The following is a 25,358-nucleotide window of genomic DNA, read 5'->3' as shown; positions in this document are numbered from 1 at the left end:
CCTCTAGTGCAAAAGCTTTGGAGTGTGCTTGGAATATTCAAGAACATTGAGGTGGTTAGTGTGACAGGTGTGGAATAGGTCAGGGGAAAGTGATGGGAGATGACATTAAAAAGGTAGCCAAGAACCATCATATAGGGTCTTGGAGGCCCTGGGAAGAAGTTTGTATTTTATTCAAAGAGCTATGGGAGACAACTGGCAAGCAGAGGAACAACATGATCTGACTTATGTGTTTAAAGAATCACTTTAGTAGCCTGTGAAAAATACATTATAGGGGACAAAGATAGAGGCAAGGAGACTAGTTAGGCGGCTGTTGCAGTAGTGCAGGTGAGAGATGGTAGTGGCGAAGGTGGTGAAGGCAATGAGAAGTTATCGGGTTCTAGGCATTTTTTCCAAGGCAAAGTCAATAGAATTTTCTGATGGATGGATATGGTGATAAGAAAGGGGAGTCATGGATAATTATAATTTTCTGTCCTGAAAACCTGAGTGGATTGGAGCTGCAGTTTACTGAGTTGGAGAACACAGATGGAGGAGGAGGTAGAAGGTAGGCAAACAGGAGTTTGATTTGGCACATGTGAAGTTTTAGATGCCTTTTAACTATCCAAATGGAGATTCTGAGTAGGTAGCTGGATATACAAGACTTGAATTCAAGAAAAAGGTTACAGTTGGAAATAAAATTTGATATTTCAAACCAAGAGACTGAATGAGATCACCTAAGGAATCAGGATAGATTAAAAAATGAGTAAGTCTAAGGACTGAACCCAGAGACATTTTCCATTGCTATAAAGGAATACCCAAGAATGGGTAATTTATAAAGAAAAGAGGTTTATTTGGCTCATGATTCTGCAAGCTGTACAAGAATGGCACGTGTATCTGCTCAGCTTCTGGTGAGGGCTTCAGGAAGCTTACAATCATGGCAGAAAATGAAGGGGAGCAGGCATGTCATATGGTGAGAGAGGGAGAAAAAGAGAGAGGGGAGAAGGCACCAGGCTCTTTTAAACAACCAGCTCTCACATGAACTAATAGGGCGAAATCTCACTTATTACTATGGGGAGGGCAACAAGCCATTCATGAGGGATCCACCCTCATGACCCAAACACTTCCCACTAGGCCCCATCTCCAACACTGGGGATCACATTCCAATGTGAGATTTGGAGGGAATAAATATCCAAACCATATCACTTGGGAAGGAAGGAACCAAGAGAGAGTAGAGTCTCATGGGCCAAAATGTCTCAAGAAAGAGGGAATGATTAATTACCAAATGCTTTTAATTAAATTTTATTTTACAAAGGCAGTCACTTTCTAATTCAACATAGGCTTTACTTTCATTTTCAGTTCTTCTTTTGATGTTTTTTTGGTGGAGTACCCCCAGGACTTTTCACTGATCTCATTCCACCCAGTTCAGGCCCCTTTCCATTTCATAATAGTTTCTCTCCATATCTTCCCAGAAATCTTGGCTTGGTCATTTTCAGGAATAAGGAAAGCTGAGACATGAAACAAGAGTAAAATTGTTTGAATGAGAATGAAATATCTGCTCCAAAATCACCTCTAGGTCAATTTATACAAGATATCTCATCTCCATCCTCATTCTGTTTGCCAAGATTTTCAGGATTCATAATCATGGCACTTTAAAACTACTATTTCTGCCATTGCCACATTTGTACTAGTATGGTGCACAGATGGGTGATACCTCATAATGGAAACATTACTGGGTTTGAGGTCATCACAATATTTTAGTTTCTGGCTTGGCTGTGCTAATAAAATGCTGTGTAACTTTGGGGAAAATACCTCTCTGGCTCTTAAGAAAATAAGGTCAATATTAGTAAACAAGTTGTCAACCTGTGACCCAAGTTAGAAAAATGTCTTGTTTACAATTATGGTCAGACATTATGCTCAGTCTCTTATTAGTTCTCACTGTTTGCAGATTCCTTTGGATTTTCTACATCCACAGTGATAGGGTCTGAAAATAACAATTATTTGTCTCTCTTTCTAATCCAGTTACATCTTCTTTACTTTTCTTGTCTCAGTGCTTTGGCCAAGACACCAGGTAATTAATAAATACTATCAGTGACTAGAGAAATCCTTGTCTTAGTCTTGACTTTGATACTACTTCTTCTAAAGGTTCAGCATTAAGTACGATGTTTGCCAAAGTTTACTAAACATTTTTGAAATTATGAATCCATATTTTTATCAAAGTTTTTACTATGTCTTCTGAGATGATCATATGTTGTTTTACATTTAATCAATGTGATGGACTATGCTGATAAATTTTTGAAATATTGGCCCATTCTCACATTCATGGGATAAATGCTATTTAGTCATGGTGTGTTTTTATATGCCAACGGCTTTGATTTGCTAAAGTGTCATTTAGGATCTTTGCAACTATCTTCATAAGTGATGCTGGCGTGTAATTTTCTTTTCCTGTATTTGCAGGATTTGTGTATCAAGGCTCCTTTTAGCACATATGCCCTCCCTTTCCATGTGCTGTGGATTTCTGCACTGTTTCTCATTCACAGAAATTTTTCCCTTAGTTTTGAGCAAGGCCATACATTTTAATACATTTGAAAATGTTTTATCTATCATTACTGTGTTTTTCAAGTCCACATGGATTCGTTTTGCCACTTGACAGGAAGTCTTTTTTAAAAGATTTGACCGTTATTTCAATCAAGTCAGTGGAGAGAATGGATATAAAAACATGTGATCAGACATGAGAAATTACAGACAAGATGGAGTGAGTGAATTTATCTCTATTCTTGCCAGTAATTACAAATTTAAAAAAAAACCCTGGACATAATATATAAAACACAAACACAAGAAGATTCTAAACAGTTGAGAGATGAAGGGGGGCAAGGAACCTCTGGACATGAGGAATGACATGACAATGAGTTACCTGTGTTTTCTTTTTGTCCCCTGTGTATTCTAGGCCGTGTGCTAGATAAGAATATAATCTAGAAACGCCAATCCCAAGGATTTTCTGTTCTCTCCTGCCAAAAGACTGGAAAGGGGACTGCTGGAATAGAAGCCTTTAAACAATAATCACCATATTCTAGCCAAACACCAGGTGGAAATATGGGACAGCACCGCCCCCAACAGCAAAGGCCAAGTGGAAAACCTATATTTTAACCCCCCACCCCACCTCTTGGCAGTAAGGAATCATCCCTCCCCACTCCCCACTCCCCACTGGGGTGACATCAGAAGAGGCTAAGTAGGAAGACTGAACCTGCACTCCCTCCCTGAAGCAATGAGGCACTCCTCCCAATTCTTGCTTTGGGTGGTGTCAGAAAAGGCCAAATGGAGGGTCTGGATTTTTACCACTGCTCAGCAGTAATGTGGTCCCCTACCTTATCATCACTGTGTCAAAAATCACTCATCATAACAAGACCCAGGACAATGTCAACTTGAATGAACAAAAGGCAATCAACAGACACCAAAACCAAGACGACACAGACTTTAGAATTATCTTACAAGGATTTTAAAGAAACCATAGTAAAAATGCTTCAACTAGCGGCTATGAACACATTTAAAACAAATAAACAAAAAAACTAGAAAGTCTTTAAGAAAAGAATAGAAGATATAAAGAAGAACCAAAGGGAAATTTTAGAATTGAATAATACAATGACTGAAAGGTAAAACTAATTGAATGAGTTTAATGAGCTTAATAGCAAAATGGAGGCCAGGGCCAGTGGCTCATACTGGCAATCCCAGCACTTGGGGAGGCCAAGGTGGGCGGATCACCTGAGGTCAAGAGTACAAGACCAGCCTGGCCAACATGGCAAAACTCTGTCGCTACCAAAATATAAAAATTAGCCAGGTGTGGTGGTGGGTGCCAGTAATCCCAGCTACTTAGGAGGCTGAGGCAGGAGAATCGCTTGAGCCCAGGAGACAGAGGTTGCAGTGAGCTGAGATCGCACCACTGCACTCCAGCCTGGGCAACAGAGTGAGACTCTGTCTCACAAAAAATAAAAAAATAAAAAATTGCAAAATGGAGATGAAAAAGGAAAGAATCAGTGTACTTGAAGATAAACAATAGAAAATACCCAATCTGAAAACGGAGTGAAAATAGGCCAAAAAAAAAAAAAAAAAAAAAAAAAGGAGCCTGAGAGCCCTGTGGGAGAAAAACAAAAGATTTATAACATTCATGTCATCAGAATTTTAGGAGAGAAGCAAGAATGTGAGGCTGAAAAAAAAGTATTCAAAAAATAATGAAATTTCCCCAAACTTAGCAAAAGGTAAAAACCTACAGATTCAAGAGACTCAATGAATCACAAATAAGAGAAACCCAAAGAAATTCACACCAAGACACATTATAATCACACTTCTGAAAACTAAAGACAAACAAAAAACTTTTAAAACAGCTAGAGAAAAATGACACATTACCTACAGGGAAAACAATTTAAATGACGGCTGATTTCTCACTGGAAACCATGGAGGGGAGCAGTGTCATGACACTTTTCAAGTGTTGAAAGAAAAAAAACTGTCAACCTAGAATTTTATACCCAGGAATGAAGGTTAAATCAAGACATTCTCAGGTGAAGGAAAACTAAGATAATTTGTTATCAGCAGGCTTATTATAAAAGAATTCCTAAAGAATATCTTGAAACAGAAAGAAATGATTAAAGAAGAAAACTTGAAGTCTGGGTGTGGTGGCTCATACCTGTAATCCCAGCACTTTGGGAGGCCAAAGTTGGTGGATCACCTGAGGTCAGGAGTTTGAGACTAGCCTGGCCAACATGGCGAAACCTGATCTCTACTAAAAATACAAAAAGTAGGTGGGCATGGTGGCATGAGCCTGTAGTCCCAGCTACTCAGGAGGCTGAGGCAGGAGAATCGCTTGAACCCAGGAGGCGGAGATTGCAGTGAGCCAAGATCATGCCACTATACTCCAGCCTGTATGATAGAGCAAGACTTTGTCCAAAAAAAAATAAAAAGAAGGAAACTTGGAACATTAGAAATAAAGAAATAACAATGAAAAGAGTTAAAATATGGGTAAATATAATGGATTGTCCTTCTCCTCTTGAGTGTTCTGAATTATGTTCAACAATTGAAGCAAAACTTATAATATTACCTGATATGGTTCTCAATGAATATAGACAATATATTTAAGACAAGTATAAAGATAGACTAATAAAGAAACCTAATATAGGTAAGTTTTCTATACCTAGTTGAACTGGTAAAATGTCAACACTGATAGGTAGATCAAAAGTTATGTATGTAAAATGTAATATGTACAGCAACCAGTAAAAAAAACTCTTCAAAAAGATAGATTATAGATAAATCAAAATGAAATTATAAAAAATATTCCAGTAACACACAGGATGGCCAGGAAAGTGAAACAGAGGAACAAAATAGACAAACAAAAACCCAGAAGAACAAAGAGAAAATAATAACATGGCAAACTTAAGCTCTGATATATAAATAATTACATTATGTAAGTCAGTTAAATAGAATAGATAGCTCCAGAATACACCCACACAAGTATAAGTGCTGATTTTTGACAAAGATACAAAAGTAATTCAATGTAGGAAAGATCATCTTTTCCATCACATGGTAGTAGGACAATTGAACACCCACAGGCAGAAGAAAAAAAAACACACACATTGTAATCATACTTCTGAAAACCAAAGGCAAACAAAAAACTTTTAAAACAGCTAGAGAAAAATGACACACTACCTATAGGGAAAACAATTTAAATGATGGCTGATTTCTCATTGGAAACCATGGAGGGGAGGAGTGTCATGACACTTTTCAAGTGTCGAAAGAAAAAAAACTGTCAACCATATTACCTGATATGGTTCTCAATGAATATAGACAATATATTTAGGTGAATCTCAACCTAAACTTCACACCTTACATTAAAACAGGATCATACATTTAAATGTAAAACATAAAACTATAAAACTTTCAGGAGAAAACCTTTGGGCCCTAGTGTGGGTAGAAAAAAAACTGATAAGTTAAATTTCATCAAAATTAAAATTTTTGCTCTGCAAAAGACCCCGTTAAGAAGATGAAAAGACAGGCTACAGACCAAGAGAAAATATTTGTAAACCACATATCTGACAAATGACTCTTATGCTTGGAACATATAAGGAATTGTCAAAGCTCAACAGTAAAAAAAAATAAAGAATCTGATTATAAAATGGACAAAAGACATAAATAGACATCTCACCAAGGAGGATATGGATATATAGATGGCAAATAAGCACATGAAAAGATGTTCAACATTATTAGGCTTTAGGGAAATGCAAATTAAAGCCACAATGAGGTATCACTACAGCACCTATTAAAACAGCTAAAATATAAAATGGGAATATACCAAATGCTGATGAAGATGGGGAGCAAATAGATCTCTCATAGATTGCTGGTGGCAAGGTAAAATGCTCTATTCACTCTGAAAATAATTTAGCAATTACTCAATCTCACATGTCTGCGGCGTGACCCCTCCTGCTTCTTTAAATATCAGCTGGGGAAGAGGTCTGAGTAATACCTAAGAGGGAAGTGGCTTCATTTCAGTGGCTGACTTCCAGAGAGCAATATGGCTGGTTCCCCAACATGCCTCACCCTCATCTATATCCTTTGGCAGCTCACAGGTGAGTCCGGCCGGATTCTCTTCCACTCTCCTGTCTACCCCATCCTGAATAGTTCCAGGTTTCTTGTTCCACTCTGGGCCTCTGGCTCAGCTCGGGAGGCTCTGTGTTCTCATCTAACATTTGCTTTTTATCAATCTCTGATCTCTGATTCTCAGATCAGGAAGAGACTAGAGAAAGGGGGAAAAATGGCTCTGGGAACTGACTCCCCTGTTGACTGTCCCAGGGATGAAGGAGCTGAAAGAAGTGGTACTGGGTATCAGAGACCATTTTTCTAATCCAGGTTCTGCCATGAGTTAGATAAGGAATGTTAAAGTTTTCCTGGGCCTCAGAAACTTTATCTTCTAGCCTTCTCTCCTTTTGAGGGCAACTTTAAGAACAAGATGATACTATACAGGTATGTATTTATTTACTTATAAATGTATTTATAAAATTGGTTATGCATAACAGTAATATAAATGGAAAGAATCACTTGAATTTTCTTTCCTTACTCAAGCAATGTAATCAGTCTCTACTTAGAGAATCAACTCATACCATAGGCACTTTATGTTTAATCCCATGGAGGACAGAGGACAGTTCTCCACCTGTCACTGGTATTCTAGTCTTTGAAGATTTTTCTATCCTACGGGATCTCAGAAAGGATCAGGAGCCCTATAAGTGAGAAATATCTCTTCTGTCATCAATCTCATGGAGTACTACCACGAGGTCCCCCTATGAGGACTTCACATAACTGCTTCATCATGTGTATCTGAGCCTGCCTGGAGTGATCTGCCCAAGACCACGCAGGCAGCTGGTGTCCCCAATATTTTCCCCTGCATCGTTAAGTGGTCAGCATCAGCAGACACTTACGCACTTTGAATTCATCAGAAGTTTGTATTTTTGAGAAGTACCTGGGTCTAACCAGGTGGTTCTGGAATAGGCCCTCACTTAAAAAAAAAAAAAAAAAAAAAAAAAAAAACAAAACAAAACTCCCTGAACGGAAATGATGAGCAGAAATGGAACTTGAGGGAGATAAGGTGGAGGGGTTGGGGAAAATTATAGAGACTTTGAAAGCTACAGGTGTCCACCTGAAATCAGTCAGCGAAAGAGCACAAGTATGAAAAACTGCCATGCAGGTCCCCCTCTGCCCTGCTCCAGAGGCAGCCTGTGTAGTGTACCTCCTGAGGCTGAAAGGAGACAGAGATTGTCCTGGAACTTCCAGTGGGCAGGGCAGTGGAACAAATCCTGGCACTGGACAAGCGCATCCTGGGTTTGACTTAGTAGCTGTATTATTGTAGGCAAATTACTCTTCCCTTCTGAGCCTTGCTCTTCTCAGGTGTGTAACAGAGAATGAAATCTAAGTTGCAGAATTATTGTGACATTTTAAATGACATATCAAATGCAAAATAATTATTAAAATAATCACCATTTATTAAGTTACTACATCGCAGGTGTTTTTCATACCACCTCCTCATGAGTCTGTAAGACAGATATCATTATCCCTGTTTTACAGTTGAGGAAACTTAGGCTCAGCAGAGAGATCACGCTTCTTGGGCAAGATAACACAGCATTTATAAGGTAGCCATGAGTTTAGAAAGCTAGTGCTCTTTTAATCATAACAAGCTGTCTATCACTGGACCTGGCACCAAAGAGATGCTCACTACATGTGCATTTGAGCTGAATCTTCCTCAGGGAGTACCAGTTGGGGTTTCTTCCCTCTCCAGGTACATAAATCTGAGGTAGAAACTGGAAAGGCCCAAGAAGAACGGGTAGCTCTGTTTCTGGGATATGGGTGTACCAACAGGGGGCCACCCTGGCTAAACTCAGAGGGTCCAAGAAGCAGTTCTCATGGCCTCAGTATTCTCATCTGAAAAATGGGCACAGTAATCTGCCAATGATTTGATGATACAGTAGTGTCGAGGAGACAATCAATAAAAAGAAAACAAAAAAGTGGGTGAGGGGAATTGGGAGAGTGTTGAAAAGAACCAGAAGAAACAAGGAAGAGGGGGCAGGAGATGAGTGAGGAGCAGAGTGGTGAGCAACCTAAATGTGAATGTGGTAGGTTAGGGCTAGAGTGATGGGAAAGGTGTGGTGAAGCGGGAAACTTTCAAGCCTCTGTCTGTGGCTGCCTTGTGTGGCACTGAATTACACTGCTCTTTCGTGAGTACATTCGTTAAGGGGGACTTGAGTAAAGTGCAATAGATTTCAAACCACTTTGGAGTTTTTTTGCCTTTTTTTTTTTAATCCATGGTTTCCTTTTATGGAATGAAATTTTACACAGAAAAAACAAATAAATGACTCCAATGTATAGAGTTGAAGCCTAACGGAAGCAAGTCCCATGGCCTCCTATCCTACGCTCACCCCTTAAACCTCCTCCTGAGCTCCCAAGAAATACACTGAGGCACTGCCACAGCCTCCAAAGGTGGCGCCGGAGGGCACAGTCTGTGAAATCCTGCCTTAGGAGCCTTGGCTCCTAATCCTGGCCTTCCACTGGTTTGGGAAACATCACCATAACCTTCTGAATATCAGCCTTCTTATCTGTGAAATGGGATTGGACTAAGTAATCCCTAAGACTCCTCCTAGCTCTGAGATGCTCTGGTTCATGGTTTTCATGAGGAGAGTGCCACAACACACTGGTACATTTGGACAGAGGCACCAAGTGTTCAGAGAAGTGCTTGGGGACGGGGTTGGCAAGCAGGAGGCAGGCTTTTCCACTCTCCCCTCCCCAAAAGTCTTCCTGCTTTATCACCATCCCTTGGTTCTGGCTGCACTGATAATGTATCTTCCTCATAATCGGGCTCCTTCCCTCCACTCAACTCTTGAGACTCTAGGGGACAGGACAGGGGAGGAGGTGACAACCAAGAGGAAAGGAAGGTGGCAAAAGGCAGGACCTGTTATCCCTTCCTGTTACAGAGGAAATCTCACAGCTGACTCCTCCTGATGCAAAGACATCTGAGTCTTGGCTGGGACAAAAGACAAAGGGTCTCCTGCCCCAGCTCCCTCCACCTTCAAAGGCAGGCGGGGGATGTAGTGGGGAATGCTCATGGCCGTCTTAACTTTCTGGCTTACTTTGCTGAGAAGCCATCCAAAGGTGTTTTGGGATATCTCTGTTTCTCATTTTTAGCTATCTGTGCAGAAATAAAACCAAAAGATGGGAAGCGTCCTCAAGGCCTGACTCTCATGCTCTCATTTCCTGACCTTGTCACCCGCCTCCCACCTTCTTGTTAGGCTACTCTGTACTTCTCAAAATGCTTTCAAATCTGTATTCACACTTCATCTTCCCCAAATGCCTGGAAACTAAATGTTGTTATTTATTTCTCGTATGAGGGTTCAGAAACCAAAACTCGAAGTGGTAAGTGGTGAAGTGGTAAGTGGTGAAGCAGTATTGGAAACAACACAGACCACTGAGGCAGAGGAACTAACTCCTCTTCCCTCTTCCAACATTTCTTCATTGGGGCTTTAGGAAAGTCACCCCACTTCTCAAAACTCCAGTATCCTAATTTATAAAGCAGGGCTTAGGCTGTATCTCACGGGACTGTTCTAAGGATCAGGAGAGAGGATGCCCACTGATCTGGCTTACAAACCACAGAGTGACACCAGGTGTTTGCTGCTGGAGTTATGACTATGGAGGTGGCAGAATGGACCCAGGGTCCTGACTCCCAGTTAGGCCAGAGCCCTTTCTCTCTCTGCCACATGCTGGAGGAGGAGAAGCCACCTCTACCCCTCTCTGGGCAGGACTTGGTGACCCCATCATTGGGTGATCTGGCCTCTAATCCTGTGGACCAATCATTGGCTAATCCAAAGCAAAATGATATATGCAGCGACCACCAAGGGAGGATATTTCTTTCTGGAGAATTTAAAGTGTCAATGAAGTGAAATTAGTGGTAAATTTTCAGGGGATGTGTGAGAGGAAGAGTTGGAGGCTTCCTCAGGGAAGAGCTTTGAACTAGATACGGGGTTTGAATAAGATTTACATGAACAGAGAGGAGGATAAAGCACAAACAAGAGTGTGAGGTAGAAAGTGAGCTGAGGATCAGGGGAGGGAGGAGGCCGGGATGTTTGTGTGGTGGCCACATGTGAGTGGCAGTCCCAGCTGCATATCTTTCCACAGCAATACATTGTCATCCTGGCCTTACACAGTCAACCCATGTCATGTGACACCCCTGAACTAATTACTGTACATGAGAAGGGCTACCACCTGAACTGGGTAGCCCAAACCATTTGGCTTGTATGGAATGAGGAAGGGGTAAAATGGATGTAAAAGAGGCAGGTTACAACCTTCACTGCACTGACTCAGGTAGAAGGTTGGCACCTGAGGAGAGTGGATGAATATCATGGGACCCAATCCTCTCGAGTCTTGTGGATAGAGGTTGGTAGCCACTCTGTCTCCAGGGTCTCACTCTGTCATCCAGGGTGGAGTGCAGTGGCACGATCACGGCTCACTGCAGCCTCCACCTTCTGGGTTCAAGGAATCCTCCCACCTCAGCCTCTCGAGTAGCTGGGACCACAGGTGAATGCCACCACGCCCAACTAATTTTTTCATTTTTTGTAAAGACAAGGTCTGGCTATGTTGCCCAGCCTGGTCTCAAACTCCTGACCTCAAGTGATCCTCCTGCTTCAGCCTCCCAAAGTGCTGGGATTACAGGCATAAGCCACCAATTCCAGCATCTTCCCTTTTCATAACACATGTAGTTATTTATTTAATGACTATCTACCAACTCCATAAGTGCCAGAATTATGACTGTCTTGCTCCCCAGTTATACCCTCAGCTCCTAAACAATGAGAACTAAATAAATTCTTGTTAAAAGAAGGAATGACTGAATCTGACAAGTGTGACCTGCTTAGATATGGTAAAACTCTATAGGGTCACACACTGCAGGTGCAAAACCATCACAGAAAGAAGAGCTTCAATTCAGCCTTGGACAACTGAAAAAAGAAGTGTCTTGTTTCTGGATCCCTTTTCGTAGTCAGCTGAGAAGCAGAAGCAAAACTGGTTAGGACTCTCCAACCCTTCCCCTGTCCTCTGAACCCACATTCCGAGAATGGCATGGAGCTACTGTTTTCTTTCGTTACCCCTTGTCTCACCCTGAAGATACATTTAAGATAGAACAATATACTCCATCTATAGGCTCATGTTGGTAATTTGCCCTGTCTCACTCTCAAACTGTATTCTAACAAGAAACAATGCATTTGGCAACATTTTCTTATATCCCACACGAGTCACATCCCTTGGCATTTACCCTGAGAATACAGCACTATGTGTGTGGAAGGGTGAAAAGAGTAATTGCATGTGAAAAGAGTAGTTGCATGCTAGCAACTAAAGCCACATCTTTGTAGTTTTGCCACTTCCTCACCTTAAATTATAGCTTCAAAATGAAATGTGAAAATGAAATTACTTGAAGGTTGCCCTAAGTGTAGAAACTGTACCCATTTGGGGCCAAATGATACCCAATCTTTATTTGACTTCATAATATCCACCTCTTTCATCTCTACTGTTGAAGTAAAAGAACAAATGCATTAACTGATCAAAATTTCAGAATAAAATTGATTTTGTCTGTAACATTTCCTGGCACTATTTGGACTTGACATTCCTAAAGATGAACAAAGAGAGCAGTCGAAAAACCATCCCGGCCTTAATATTAAGGAAGTGGAGAGAATAGTTTTTTTAAAAAATCAGATTACTTAATGGGATGATTTAATAAAAGCTTGAGTAATCCAAAGTATATATGTACCAACTGATACATTTTAGAGGGAAAAATGTTTGAAAAGAGAAATCAGCTCCTAAAAGATACATACCCAAGAAGAGGAATCAGTACTTTGGAGATAAATTTAGCAAAACGTTGGCAGAGACTTCAGATCTGTAAGCAAGGGAGTGGGTCACCATTTGGTAGCATCAGATTTCCTCACCCTGGGGCACTGGTAGGGCAGTTTATGCTTGAGGGAAGGTCACCAAAGGACAAGAAGGGAAATTATGGTCCAATGGCACCCAAGGGCTTTGAAATTGACACTAGAGTCCCTTAGGGGGATGGAGAAGGGGAGTGAGGGAGAAGGCTGGAGCTGGTACAAACACCAGGGGGCCTTCAAATTGAGCCATAGTGAAAACAGTCCAGGTCCCAGAGCTGGAGAGACATTGGGTTAAATCCTCAAATCGTCACCTGCTAGCTTTGTGCCCTTGGATAAGTTACTTAGCTGTTGTTATTTGTTGTTGTTGTTTGAATCTCAATTTTCTCATAAAGTCAGGAGTTAGCAAATTTTTTCTGAAAAAGGCCAGAGAATAAATATTTTAGGCTTTACAGACAATAAATCATGGTCACAATTATTTAACTCAGCCTTTGTAGTGAAAAAGGATCCATAGACAATATGTAAATGAAAGAGCCTGGCTGTGTTCCAGTACAATTGTATTTACAAAAACAGGCAGTGGACCAGATTTAGCCTATGGGTTATAGGTTGCTGATCCTTGTGTAAAAGGGTCAAAATGCCTAATTTGCAGGATTGCTTTGAGTGTTAGGCATACTCTTTACAATAATCGTTTGGCGCAGAGAAAACATTTAATACATGACAACTCTTATAATCTGGAAACCCTTGTCAAGATATTTGATTTTAACAGGGACCAAAGAAATAAATCTCTAATGAAGCAATTTTTGATATCTGGATATGTCTGTATAGGAATTTGTCTTTTTACTAGAAAAGGCATGAGTTACATCAGTACTGGAGTAGAAGAAAAGATTGTGTCTAAGAGAGCAGGCTGTGAAATGAAACAGAGCCTGGATGCTTGGTCAGTCTCACAGGGCCAATTACACACAGGAGACACTGTACATAAGGCCCACGATAGTTTTAATTTTAATTTCTTTTAAAATCAGAAGAGAAATGAATATAGCAATGACAATAACAATGAATATATAATGAATCCAGCCTGGATCACATTCATTTTATACCAACACAGTCATGAAATATGATTTTTAATATTTCTTATGGAAGAAGGACCAACAAGGTCAAAAGTACACAGGAACCACAAAAGTCACCATGTAGCCTTGCAGTAGCATCATTAGAACTGTCAGGATCCTATAGCTTGGCTGTTTTGTTGGCTTTGCTTCTTTCATTTGTGCTTTTCATGACTGAATTAATAAAAATTCCATTTAAAAATTTCACCCTGACACTTTATGTTAAGAGGCAGAAGGAGAAATAACTTTGGGTTTTGTACTTTTAAGGAGAACACCTTTGTTGACAGCTGATGTGAGACCTCAGTTCTTGTCTACTTAGTTTAAAAGAATTTATATAAGAGATACACAGCAAAGGAAATACAGCATAGGGTAATTGATTGCAAAAGAATAAGAATATTTTGACAGTTAAGTGCAGAAAAGACAGTACATTCTGAGAGAAGGAGAATTCAGGGTGGGCTGCCTGTAAGGATGAGACAGCAAAGACTGGCACTGGGGAGACTCCCTTTATGGGAGTCTTACATGATTATTCATAAGAGGGTGGGAAGAGGTGTTACTAGTAATCATGTTCTTGGTGGTCCTCTAGGTGGACGTGCACAGTAGCTATACATGCTTCTTCATAAATCTCGTGTCTCATTAGCATCTTAAATCTCCACCCATGGGTGTGTTTTTTACTATGATAATGAGCAAAGGGTCAGTTTGAGAACAAGTAAAATCAAAATCCGCATGCTCTCTACAGCGGAAAGTCCTCACTGAAGATAGCTTTGCTTAAATGAGCTCAATTACAATGTGAATGCTGAGGCTCATTGTATTGACTGTAGGGTCACCAGAGTTACTGCCTTCTGAGAACACTGTTACTTCCTTGACTACCTAACCTGCCTCACCTTTAAGGATTTAGTCTTAGTTTTTGTATTTCTATCAGCCTTGAATAAGTTCTTATCATTTCTACTATTTAGTTTTCTCATCTATAAAATATGCCCTTCAAGGTCTCGACCCTGTGGGTTTTGGTGTGTACTCTGCCTCTTACTAGGTGGCTTGAGTAAGTCATTTACCCCCACTGTGCCTCACATTCCTGATCTGTAAGATAGGGATATAAAGAATGTTTCTTCGAAAAGTTGTTTTAAGAGTTAAACAAGGCTGGGTGTGGTGGCTCATGCCTGCAATCAGAGGCGGGCAGATCACTTGAGGTCAGGAGTTCAAGATCAGCCTGGCCAACATGGTGAAACTCCCACCTCTACTAAAAATACAAAAATTAGCTGGGTAAGATGGCGCACACCTGGACTCCCAGCTACTCAGGAGGCTGAAGAAAGACAATCACTCTGAGGCAAGACAATCACTTGAACCCAGGACGTGGAGGTTGTAGTGGGCTGAGATCGTGCCACTGCACTCCCGCCTGGGCAACAGAGTGAGACTCTGTCTCAAAAAAAAAAGTGTTAATCAAGATTATAATTCATGCTTTTAAACTGCTAGTCCCAAACTAAATTCTCTCACTGCTCTGTGCTATTCCCAGAGTCTGTCTCTCAAGTTTAATAGGTAAGAATAAGATGACTTACTCACCACACCTGTTTACTGGTAATGCTCAGCTGGCCACTTCTGGAAGTTTCTTCAGCAGACATTCTTAACTGTTTTTCACCTACAACCACATAACCAGTGATGATTTTTTATAAGTCATACTCTCTGGGAGTGAACTAAGATTGTTGTGATACATAAATTTCTAATATAATGCTTCCATGTGAGCACTTATGTAATAGGGTAACATGTGAGGGACCTCCATATGAGGTTCCAAAGGCTTTTCCAGGAGGTGGTTGTGTTGGACTGAGTGGGTTTCTCAGATCTCTCCAGGACCCAAAGGGGGTGAGTAATTGGTGACAAGGACAGGGAATCAGGCTTATTTTATGGTTCTCTGTGTTTATAGGGTCAGCAGCCTCTGGACCCATGAAAGAGCTGGTCGGTTCCGTTGGTGGGGCCGTGACTTTCCCCCTGAAGTCCAAAGTAAAGCAAATTGACTCTATTGTCTGGACCTTCAACACAACCCTTCTTGTCACCATACAGCCAGAAGGGGGCACTATCATAGTGACCCAAAATCGTAATAAGGAGAGAGTAGACTTCCCAGATGGAGGCTACTCCCTGAAGCTCAGCAAACTGAAGAAGAATGACTCAGGGATCTACAATGTGGAGATATACAGCTCATCACTCCAGCATCCCTCCACCCAGAAGTATGTGCTGCATGTCTACGGTGAGCAAAATCAGTTCCAATGGTGGATGGCTGCCTTGGTGAGGTGGTGAGCTCCTTGACATGAGAGATGTTTAAGCAGAAGCTGGATAAACACTTGGCAAGAATGTGGGAGAGGGGACTTCTGCATGAATGAAATAGATGTAGCTGACCCCTGAGGTCCCTGCCTACTCAGAGATGCTATAAGAAGCAGCGTGGTGCAGTGGATGGCTGATATGTGCAGTGGCCATCGCATAGATCAAGGTCAAATGCTGGCTTCTTTATTTAGTCACATGACCTTAACCGAGTTATTTAATTTCTTCAAGTCTTAGTTTCCATATCTGTAGTGGGGAGGAAAGCAATGCCTACCTTAGGAAGATTTTTGGGCAAAATATCGATCACATCTCTTTCTCTACAGATTACAACCAATTGATAAATAGATGCAAGAAGGAGGGGATTAAAATATCAGCATATTTCTGGTAAATCTAGACAGGAGAAATGCTTCCTTTCAATTCTAGACCTTGGCACTCATCCAGGGAAGTTAAAATTATGAAACAATGACTCAAACTTCTACAAGAAGAATAGCTGCTTCACTCACTGAGCCACAGTATCAGGAACCTTAGGGGATGGGCCTCCAGACTTGCTTGTAGGAGGTAGGCACTGCACCTGATCCAGGTGTGTCTTCCATATAGACATGGTTGAAGGGAACAGAAGATATGTATTCTGCAGGCTAACTAGTCAGGGGAGGAAGAAAAAGGGCAAAACACATTTTAACTGCAATCTTTAATGTCTCAAACCCATGAGTAGAGAAAGGTAAATGATGAATGTCAGACTCTTACCATCTCACCAATGAACCAACTACTCATTCTCTGAGGCAGGGGAGTGAGCACAGAGTAGAGAAGGGGGCCAGAAGGGCTACTCCAACACAATTTTCTCCTAGAGAGTAAAGTGAACTCTCATAGAGAGTAAAGGGAAGCCTGAGGACAGAGACTAGGGAACCTCTAGAACAGATAATATTAGCGGACATCTAACATGCATTATCACAGTGCTTGCCATGTGGCTATTCTTAGTAAATGACAGTTATATTCTTATTGCATTATTATTTCTATTATTTCTATTGTTGTTATTGTTGTTATTATTATATAGCTATGGTAAAGCAGACCTAGGTAGTTCTCTTTTCCAGATACGAATGAGGATTCTGCTCTGAATTACTGCTTTCTCTCCAGTCTGGAGCTCCCAGGGAGATTCAGGTCCAAGGTATCCAAGGATAATTCAGAGAATGGAGAGCTATAGGCAGAGTTTCCACCTCTGGTTTTCCTTCCTCTCACAGAGCACCTGTCAAAGCCTAAAGTCACCATGGGTCTGCAGAGCAATAAGAATGGCACCTGTGTGACCAATCTGACATGCTGCATGGAACATGGGGAAGAGGATGTGATTTATACCTGGAAGGCCCTGGGGCAAGCAGCCAATGAGTCCCATAATGGGTCCATCCTCCCCATCTCCTGGAGATGGGGAGAAAGTGATATGACCTTCATCTGTGTTGCCAGGAACCCTGTCAGCAGCAACTTCTCAAGCCCCATCCTTGCCAGGAAGCTCTGTGAAGGTGACTGCCTCTCCCCTCTCCACAGGAGACTCTGCCCAGGTCCTACACCTTCTTCAGCTCCTAGCCCCCATGGGAACAGACACTGTATGGAAACTGGAGGCCACTGGGTGGTCACCAGGCTGGGAGGAAGGTGGCAGGTGCTCCAAGACCTGGGTCGTTTTCCTGAGCTGACTTTTCTCCCTTCCCTGTGCCTCCACCCATTCTCTGAAGGTGCTGCTGATGACCCAGATTCCTCCATGGTCCTCCTGTGTCTCCTGTTGGTGCCCCTCCTGCTCAGTCTCTTTGTACTGGGGCTATTTCTTTGGTTTCTGAAGAGAGAGAGGCAAGAAGGTAGAGCGTGTACTATTTTTGTCCTCACCCACATTCATGTTTTTCTCCTTCACTGATTCAACAAGCACATATAGAGCTGTGTGCCAGACTTGGCATGAGGTGTTGAAGATGCAGAGATGAAGAAGCCACAGTCTCTGCCCTCAAGAAGCATACAGTCAGCCTGCGCTCCTTAGTTCTGGAGTAGAGAAAGTGCTGGAGGTCTTTCCCAAGGACACGGTTCTCCCAGTTCCCTTTCCAGGGCTCACTTCTCTCCTTCTCCCAGAGGGACATCCTGATGTGGCTCTTCTGTTGATACAGGCCCCACACTGCTGATTCTGCTCCCCTGACCTGGGAGGTGATGGCCTCCAACTCTGAGGTCCCCACAGACCAGCATCCTCTAGTCAATCCTTCCTATCCCTGTCAGAGCCCACAAACCACCCACACCCTTTCCACAGGATCAACCCAAGACCTCGCTTTACTGCCCACTAGACACATGGCTCCTGGGGAAGCCTTTCCCTGTCTCTCTCCAGTTGCACCCCATCCTGTGTTCCTAAACCCTGCTGATTGGTCTTCTGGGCTCCCACTGTCCATGTGGGTGATGGGGAGGGACCTAACATCGGTTGGGTATGACTTGCAGACTTTGAAATCTCCCTTCCCTCCTGGAAGCCCCTCTGAAAGTGTCTTTGACTTTCTCTGCTTCCCACTTTGACCACCTTGATGGAGAGATCAGGAAGTGAAATGATGGGGGTGGCCAATTCATCCTGATTTGTTTAGATTTTCCCAGTTTTAACACTGAAAGTCCCCTATCCTGAAAACCCTTCCGTTACAAGGAAACTTGGATGGTTGGTCACCCTAAGTGGGTCATCCAGGAGAAATGGTGGGCCAGTGGAAGTGGTGAGTGGTTGGAGAGGTGGCTTTGATTCTCTCCCAACTTGCTTTTAGAGTCCATTGAAGAGAAGAAGAGAGCGGACATTGGTCGGGAAACTCCTAACATATGCCCCCATTCTGGAGAGAACACAGAGTACGACACAATCCCTCACACTAATGTGAGTCCCTTCTCATCTTTCCTGAGAACTGATCCTGTCTCTGAGGCTTTCCTTGTGAGGTTTTTCCATGGGTTTGGACAACATGGGAATGAAGAGGGGAGTGAGGATATATAGACTTAAAACTCAATGCACCTGTGCCTCCTCCGAGTCTTCATGGATTCTCTTCTGTGCAGAAGAAGCTGGTGGTCTCTGGAGCACCTGGTTCTGACTCACAATGCTCATGCTGTGGTCTGTGAAATAATCTGCTCCCCTCCACAGTTCATAACGGCCACACAAAAGGCCAGATTCCTTTTGCATAAGGCAGTGGGTAGAAGAGTGTGACTTTGACAGGATGTTTGAATCATGGTATCAGAATACTTCTCTAGAGATCTCTCTCTCTCTCTCTCTCTCTCTCTCTCTCTCTCTATATATATATATATATATACACACACATATATATATAATATTTTTGAAATTCATTTAAACACAGTACAGTTTAAAAATAATGTAATGGCTTCCTGAAAAAAGTTATCAAAATTTATTATAATAGCAGTCACCAACAAGAGAACTTCCTACCTCCCTTCCCTGTTCCAGAACCCTCCTTTTCCTCTCACGTCTCCTCCCATCTCTGCTTTCCCCTCTCTGGATTCTGAATGTCTCTCTGGCCTTGTCTATGTGATTCAGGAGGTGGGTGATGATTTCTTTTGTTTGTCGTTTGTTTTTAATAGAGAACAATCCTAAAGGAAGATCCAGCAAATACAGTTTATTCCACTGTGGAAATACCAAAAAAGGTAAGAAGCTTTAGAGCTTAACTTCATCTTAATGGTTCCATTTCTTTTCCTGCTTCATGTTTAGGTCAAAATTTCTTGGACCCAGGGATCTCATACTCTCTAGAATTAAAAAGTACCCTAGTAGTTCCCCATTCCCTTTGCTTAGGGTTATACGAGAACATGGGGGATGGGAGAGAATTGTGTTTTAGGAATCGAATTGGGTAATCTGGAACAAATAGAGTAGGACAGAGGTTCTAGGTTGGAATAATAAAGAAAATCAAAAGGCTTCTGACTGAAGTTGCAGACAAGGAAAAAGACCATGGCTTAGATTGTGCATGGAATGAAGAGAGGAATAGCTGAGAGGAGAGTCCAGCTTTCTCCTGAGACACCAGGAAACTGCAGGAGGGAGAGATCCCTACTTTTCTCCCATGGTCCAGCTATGTTACATCTGGTTTGCACCCTCCCCTCAGTTAAACTACTAATGCAGTAGCTTTAACGCTTATTCCTTCACAGGGTACGGTTGGCAGCAGTAATGGTATCTTTCTGTCTCCTTTTTCTTCCTCTCCCAAACAGATCCAAAAAGATAAGAATCATTAAAGCAGTTTGCTTAGTAATAGAAAAGGTTGGCTTAGTGAATTATTACAACTGAACAAGGAAAGTTCAGTTCATTAAGCATTCAGCAAGATAAATATGGGTTAAACTTAAAGAATAGTTTCTCTAAGCTAGGGGTGATTAAAATCAAACAGTGGGAGCCAGCATGCCAGCCAATTTGGGTTGGGTAACCTTGGAAATAAAGTTTCCTAGATGTCAGGGTCTCCATGGAAGATCCAGAGCCCTGCTCACCTCCCTCACTCTACTTTCTTTTTGTCTGTCTTCAGATGGAAAATCCCCACTCACTGCTCACGATGCCAGACACACCAAGGCTATTTGCCTATGAGAATGTTATCTAGACAGCAGTGCACTCCCCTAAGTCTCTGCTCAAAAAAAAAAAAAACAATTCTCGGCCCAAAGAAAACAATCAGAAGAATTCACTGATTTGACTAGAAACATCAAGGAAGAATGAAGAACGTTGACTTTTTTCCAGGATAAACTATCTCTGATGCTTCTTTAGATTTAAGAGTTCATAATTCCATCCACTGCTGAGAAATCTCCTCAAACCCAGAAGGTTTAACTACCTCATCCCAAAAATGGGATTGTGAATGTCAGCAAACCATAAAAAAAGTGCTTAGAAGTGTTCCTATAAAAATGTAAATGCAAGGTCACACATATTAATGACAGCCTGTTGTATTAATGATGGCTCCAGGTCAGGGTCTGGAGTTTCATTCCATCTCAGGGCTTGGATGTCAGGATTATACCAAGAGTCTTGTTACCAGGAGGGCAAGAAGACCAAAACAGACAGACAAGTCCAGCAGAAGCAGATACACCTGACAAAAATGGATGTATTAATTGGCTCCATAAACTATGTGCCCAGCACTATGCTGAGCTTACACTAATTGGTCAGACATGCTGTCTGCCCTCATGAAATTGGCTCCAAATGAATGAACTACTTTCATGAGCAGTTGTAGCAGGCCTGACCACAGATTCCCAGAGGGCCAGGTGTGGATCCACAGGACTTGAAGGTCAAAGTTCACAAAGATGAAGAATCAGGGTAGCTGACCATGTTTGGCAGATACTATAATGGAGACACAGAAGTGTGCATGGCCCAAGGACAAGGACCTCCAGCCAGGCTTCATTTATGCACCTGTGCTGCAAAAGAAAAGTCTAGGTTTTAAGGCTGTGCCAGAACCCATCCCAATAAAGAGACCGAGTCTGAAGTCACATTGTAAATCTAGTGCAGGAGACTTGGAGTCAGGCGGTGAGACTGGTGGGGCACGGGGGGCGGTGGGTACTTGTAAACCTTTAAAGATGGTTAATTCATTCAATAGATATTTATTAAGAACCTATGCGGCCCGGCACGGTGGCTCACACCTGTAATCCCGGCACTTTGGGAGGCCAAGGTGGGTGGGTCATCTGAGGTCAGGAGTTCAAGACCAGCCTGGCCAACATGGTGAAACCCCATCTCTACTAAAGATACAAAAATTTGCTGAGCGTGGTGGCATGCACCTGTAATCCCAGCTACTCAGGAGGCCAAGGCATGAGAATCGCTTGAAGCTGGGAGGTGGAGGTTGCAGTGAGCTGAGATGGCACCACTGCACTCCAGCCTAGGCAACGAGAGCAAAACTCCAATACAAACAAACAAACAAACAAACACCTGTGCTAGGTCAGTCTGGCACGTAAGATGAACATCCCTACCAACACAGAGCTCACCATCTCTTATACTTAAGTGAAAAACACGGGGAAGGGGAAAGGGGAATGGCTGCTTTTGATATGTTCCCTGACACATATCTTGAATGGAGACCTCCCTACCAAGTGTTGAAAGTGTTGAAAAACTTAATTACAAATGCTTGTTTGGCAAGAATGGGATAGAGGATTATCTTCTCTCAGAAAGGCATTGTGAAGGAATTGAGCCAGATCTCTCTCCCTACTGCAAAACCCTATTGTAGTAAAAAAGTCTTCTTTACTATCTTAATAAAACAGATATTGTGAGATTCACATACAAAAAGATGCATTATTTTGCTATTTGCAATAGTGAAATTCTGGAAACTGCCAAAGAAACTGACCACCACAGGTGAAGGTCTGTTCATACATAGACATTAAGAATTATGGGTTAGGCCGGGAGCAGTGGCTCACGCCTGTAATCCCAGCACTTTGGGAGGCCGAGGCAGGTGGATTACTTGAGGTCAGGAGTTCAAGAATAGCCTGGTCAACATGATGAAACCCCGTCTCTACTAAAAATACAAAAAATATTAGCCGGGCATGGTGGTGAGCCCCTGTAATCCAAGCTTCTTGGGAGGCAGACGGAGGAGAATCGCTTGAACCCAGGACGGGGAGGTTGCAGTGAGCCAAGATCGCGCCACTGCACTCCAGCCTAGGCGACAGAGCAAGACTCCATCTCAAAAAAAGAATTATGGGTTATACTCAGCATCATGAAATATACCTGTGTAACCTACACGTGTAGCTTCTGAATCGAAAATAAAATTAAAAATAACACATTTTTAGCATGTGCCTGTGGTCCCAGCTACTTGGGAGGCTGAGGCAGGAGGATCTCTTGAACCCGGGAGGTGGAGGTTGCAGTGAGCCGAGATCACACCACTGCACTCCAGCCTGGGTGACAGAGTGAGATTCTGTCTCAAAAAAAAAAAAAAAAAAATTGTTTAAAAAAAACTATGGGTTGGCCAGGAGTGGTGGCTCATGTCTGTAATCCCAGCACTTTGGGAGGCTGAAGTAGGAGGATCACTTGACCTCAGGAGTTCAAGACCACCCTAGGCAACTTAGCAAAGCCCCATCTCTACAAAAAATACAAAACTTAGCCAGGCATGGTGGTGCATGCCTGTAGTCCCAGCTACTCAGGAAGGAACTGAAGAAGGAGGGTCACTTGAGCCTGGTAAGTTGAGGCTGCAGTGAGCTATAATTGTGCTACTGCACTCCAGCCTGGGCAACTGAGTGAGACTCTGACTCATAAAACAACAACAACAACAACAACAACAACAACTATGGGTTTTCAAGTTAGAAAATCTTATGACATCACAAATGTAAAAAGTAGAATGCAAATTTAATGTGCTATATGATTACAGCTGTGTTTTAGAAAAAATCTCTACAGGGAAAAATTTGGAAGAAAAAACATCAAAATAGTAACACCAGTTGTTTAGGAAGGGTGAAAGCTTAGGTGGCTTGGTTTTTTCCTATTTTCATTCATTTTCTGAATATTCCTCAACGAGAAAGTATGTATTGCGTAATAGAGTAGAGGAAATTTTAAATAGATGCTCAGTGAGAAAAACGAGGCACTACCCACTACGTGGGGTTGAGGGGAAAGTCTGAGACCCTCATGGTGAGGGTGTGGGGAAGGATGGAAAGACCTCCTCGAGTGAGAATGGGTGGGGAGAAAGGAGGAAACCGTCCACGTAATGACAGAGGAAAAGATGACTTTCCCTCAGAGAGGGCTGCTGGAGGCTGAGGGGAGCTTCACAGTGTGTGAAGACAGAGGCGTGGAGAGGGGGATGCTGGGACTGAGGATGCATCTGTTCTGCCTTCCCCTCTCTCCTCAGAGCCCATTCAGATGATAAGTAATTAGGGTTAATCATACTTTGGGGTTTTTTAAACCAGTGACTGAAACAGGACCTAGGGAGACCAATAGATCTGGTCTCTGGACACCCAATAAATTCTGTCCCAAAGCTAGTTGCAGAAAGAAGCTTCCCCTCATGAGCTCAAAAAGTAGGCAAAGGAAACCACCAGCTCTTTAGGGTGAGAAGTCACACCACCTCATAGCCCCATTACATGCAGCCTCCAGAACCGTGTGGTTTGCAACTTGTGAGGTGCAAATAACAAATTCGTAAACATTGAAACCTTGGTGGAAAGTAAAGAAGGTATCTGTACCATTTCAGTAAGGCTTTCACTCATTCATTTGATCATGTATGCATTCATTCATTTATTCATTCAGCAGTACTTATTGAGCACCAGTAAGTGCTGGACATTATGCTGAACTCAGGGAATACAGCAGTGGGCCACAACAGAGGTCTCTGCCCTCAGGGTGCTTACATTCTAATGACAGAGGCCAACACTTAAATATCCTTTAAATAACATGGTTGCAGTGATGACTGCTATGAAAGAGAGGTGTGTGGAGCCAAGAATGGCAAATTTTCCTGTTGTCAGAGTCAGTATCTCCAAAGTGATGAAGACTGAGCTGAGATCGGAAGATGAGTAGGAGCTACTTACAAGAAGTGGGAAGGGAAAATAAAACCCTTCTAGCCAGAGGTGCAAAGGCCTTGTGGTGAGAGGACCTAAAAGAACGAAAGTCAGTGTGGCCAGCAGAGAGAGTTGCACTTTTAAAATTTCATTAGTTGCAGTATGGGAAACAGATTGTAGGGGGTCAAGACTGGATGTAGGCAAACTGAGTCAGAAGGCTCTTACCGTTATCCAGGAGAGAGGTGATGGTAGGTTGGACAAGCATAGTAGGATGCAGAGAGAGGGAAGGATGCTCTCAAGAGGTATCTAAGGGATAAGGAGGTTCCTGCTTTCAGTACTGTCTTGGGAATGTGTGCTGATCTGGAAAAGGAGGTGGGAAGATGGGCCTTTGCTTTTGATAGCCTCTTGGGACTAGAAGGACAAAGTTTGGAGTCTGGGGCTACCAAGGTTAGAGAACTGGTAAATCACTCATCTTTTTGACCTGGGACCCCAAAAGACTTACCCTAGGAGACTTATCCTTCTTGTAAACAAGAAGTACACCAGTTTTAATTCATCTATGGGGCCAAGAAAATCTCAAAACTGGTATTAAAGAGATCCAAGCTTACGAGTGCCCACAAGTACCTTACAGAAGCAAACAAAGATCATCACTAAAAGAAAATAACATTCTTAGGCCTCACAATTTTCCTACAAATAATTTTTCATAAGCAATGTTCATCATATGTTCAGAGATATCCAGGCCCATGAGGAGGATCCAGGCCCATGGGGATCATCCTCCTCCATGAGGAGACCCATGAGCAAGACCCTCCTGGTGGGGACAGCCAGTGACAGACTGCAGCCCAGGATGCAGCCCGGCCCACCTCCCTCTCATTTCATCCCAAGAAGATGGAAGGAGGAACTTCCAACCTCCTCAGTTCATGTACTTGTAGACAGACTTTAAAGATGTTTGGAGTTCTAGCTGACTATAGTCCTAAGCACACTCTTTATTGCAATCTGTCAAGAACATAGCCAGCAACAGGGAAGAGTTGATAAACCATAAAATGATCATTTATAATATTTAATATTTAGTACAGTCACAATATGCCAATCATTGTTCTAAACAATACATATATATATGTGTGCATGTATATACTTATGTACATTTATTTAATCTTCATAACAA

The 25,358-nt window shown here is 42.3% G+C and overlaps 1 protein-coding gene and 1 long non-coding RNA gene across 4 annotated transcripts; one reads left to right on the top strand and one right to left on the bottom strand.

The window, feature by feature from the left end:
• Nucleotides 1–1,296: 1,296 nt before the first annotated feature.
• LOC134756499 (uncharacterized) lies at nt 1,297–7,809 on the bottom strand. The gene is made up of 3 exons (XR_010129236.1): nt 7,739–7,809; nt 2,888–2,992; nt 1,297–1,481 (listed from the first exon to the last, which is right to left on the bottom strand). It is a non-coding gene; the product is annotated as an uncharacterized lncRNA (long non-coding RNA).
• SLAMF7 (SLAM family member 7) lies at nt 6,475–22,019 on the top strand. Of its 3 annotated transcripts, XM_004027721.5 has the most exons (7): nt 6,475–6,584; nt 15,414–15,734; nt 17,041–17,313; nt 17,524–17,643; nt 18,565–18,668; nt 19,376–19,438; nt 20,296–22,019. In XM_004027721.5, exons 1-7 carry the CDS (start codon nt 6,530–6,532, stop codon nt 20,365–20,367), a joined length of 1,008 nt encoding a protein of 335 aa, XP_004027770.1. In that variant the 5' UTR covers nt 6,475–6,529; the 3' UTR covers nt 20,368–22,019. The 3 variants fall into 3 exon arrangements, with proteins under 3 accessions (XP_004027770.1, XP_018880930.1, XP_063549772.1); XM_019025385.4 differs by lacking the exon at nt 17,524–17,643 and having other exon boundaries at nt 6,498–6,584; XM_063693702.1 differs by lacking the exon at nt 18,565–18,668 and having other exon boundaries at nt 6,498–6,584; nt 20,296–20,447.
• The last annotated feature ends 3,339 nt before the right edge of the window (nt 22,020–25,358 follow it).

The sequence above is a fragment of the Gorilla gorilla genome, chromosome 1 (assembly GCF_029281585.2).
Source record: "Gorilla gorilla gorilla isolate KB3781 chromosome 1, NHGRI_mGorGor1-v2.1_pri, whole genome shotgun sequence".
Taxonomy (NCBI): domain Eukaryota; kingdom Metazoa; phylum Chordata; class Mammalia; order Primates; family Hominidae; genus Gorilla; species Gorilla gorilla.
Note: the sequence above shows the minus strand (reverse complement) of the source record. Positions and strands in the feature narration are given on the sequence as shown.

Excerpts from the sequence above, each read along its gene's own strand:
- SLAMF7 (XM_004027721.5), top strand. The coding sequence starts at position 6,530 with ATGGCTGGTTCCCCAACATGCCTCACCCTCATCTATATCCTTTGGCAG. Across the intron at positions 15,735-17,040 it reads GTATGTGCTGCATGTCTACG|AGCACCTGTCAAAGCCTAAA; the intron begins GTGAGCAAAATC and ends TTCCTCTCACAG. Across the intron at positions 18,669-19,375 it reads ACACAATCCCTCACACTAAT|AGAACAATCCTAAAGGAAGA; the intron begins GTGAGTCCCTTC and ends TGTTTTTAATAG.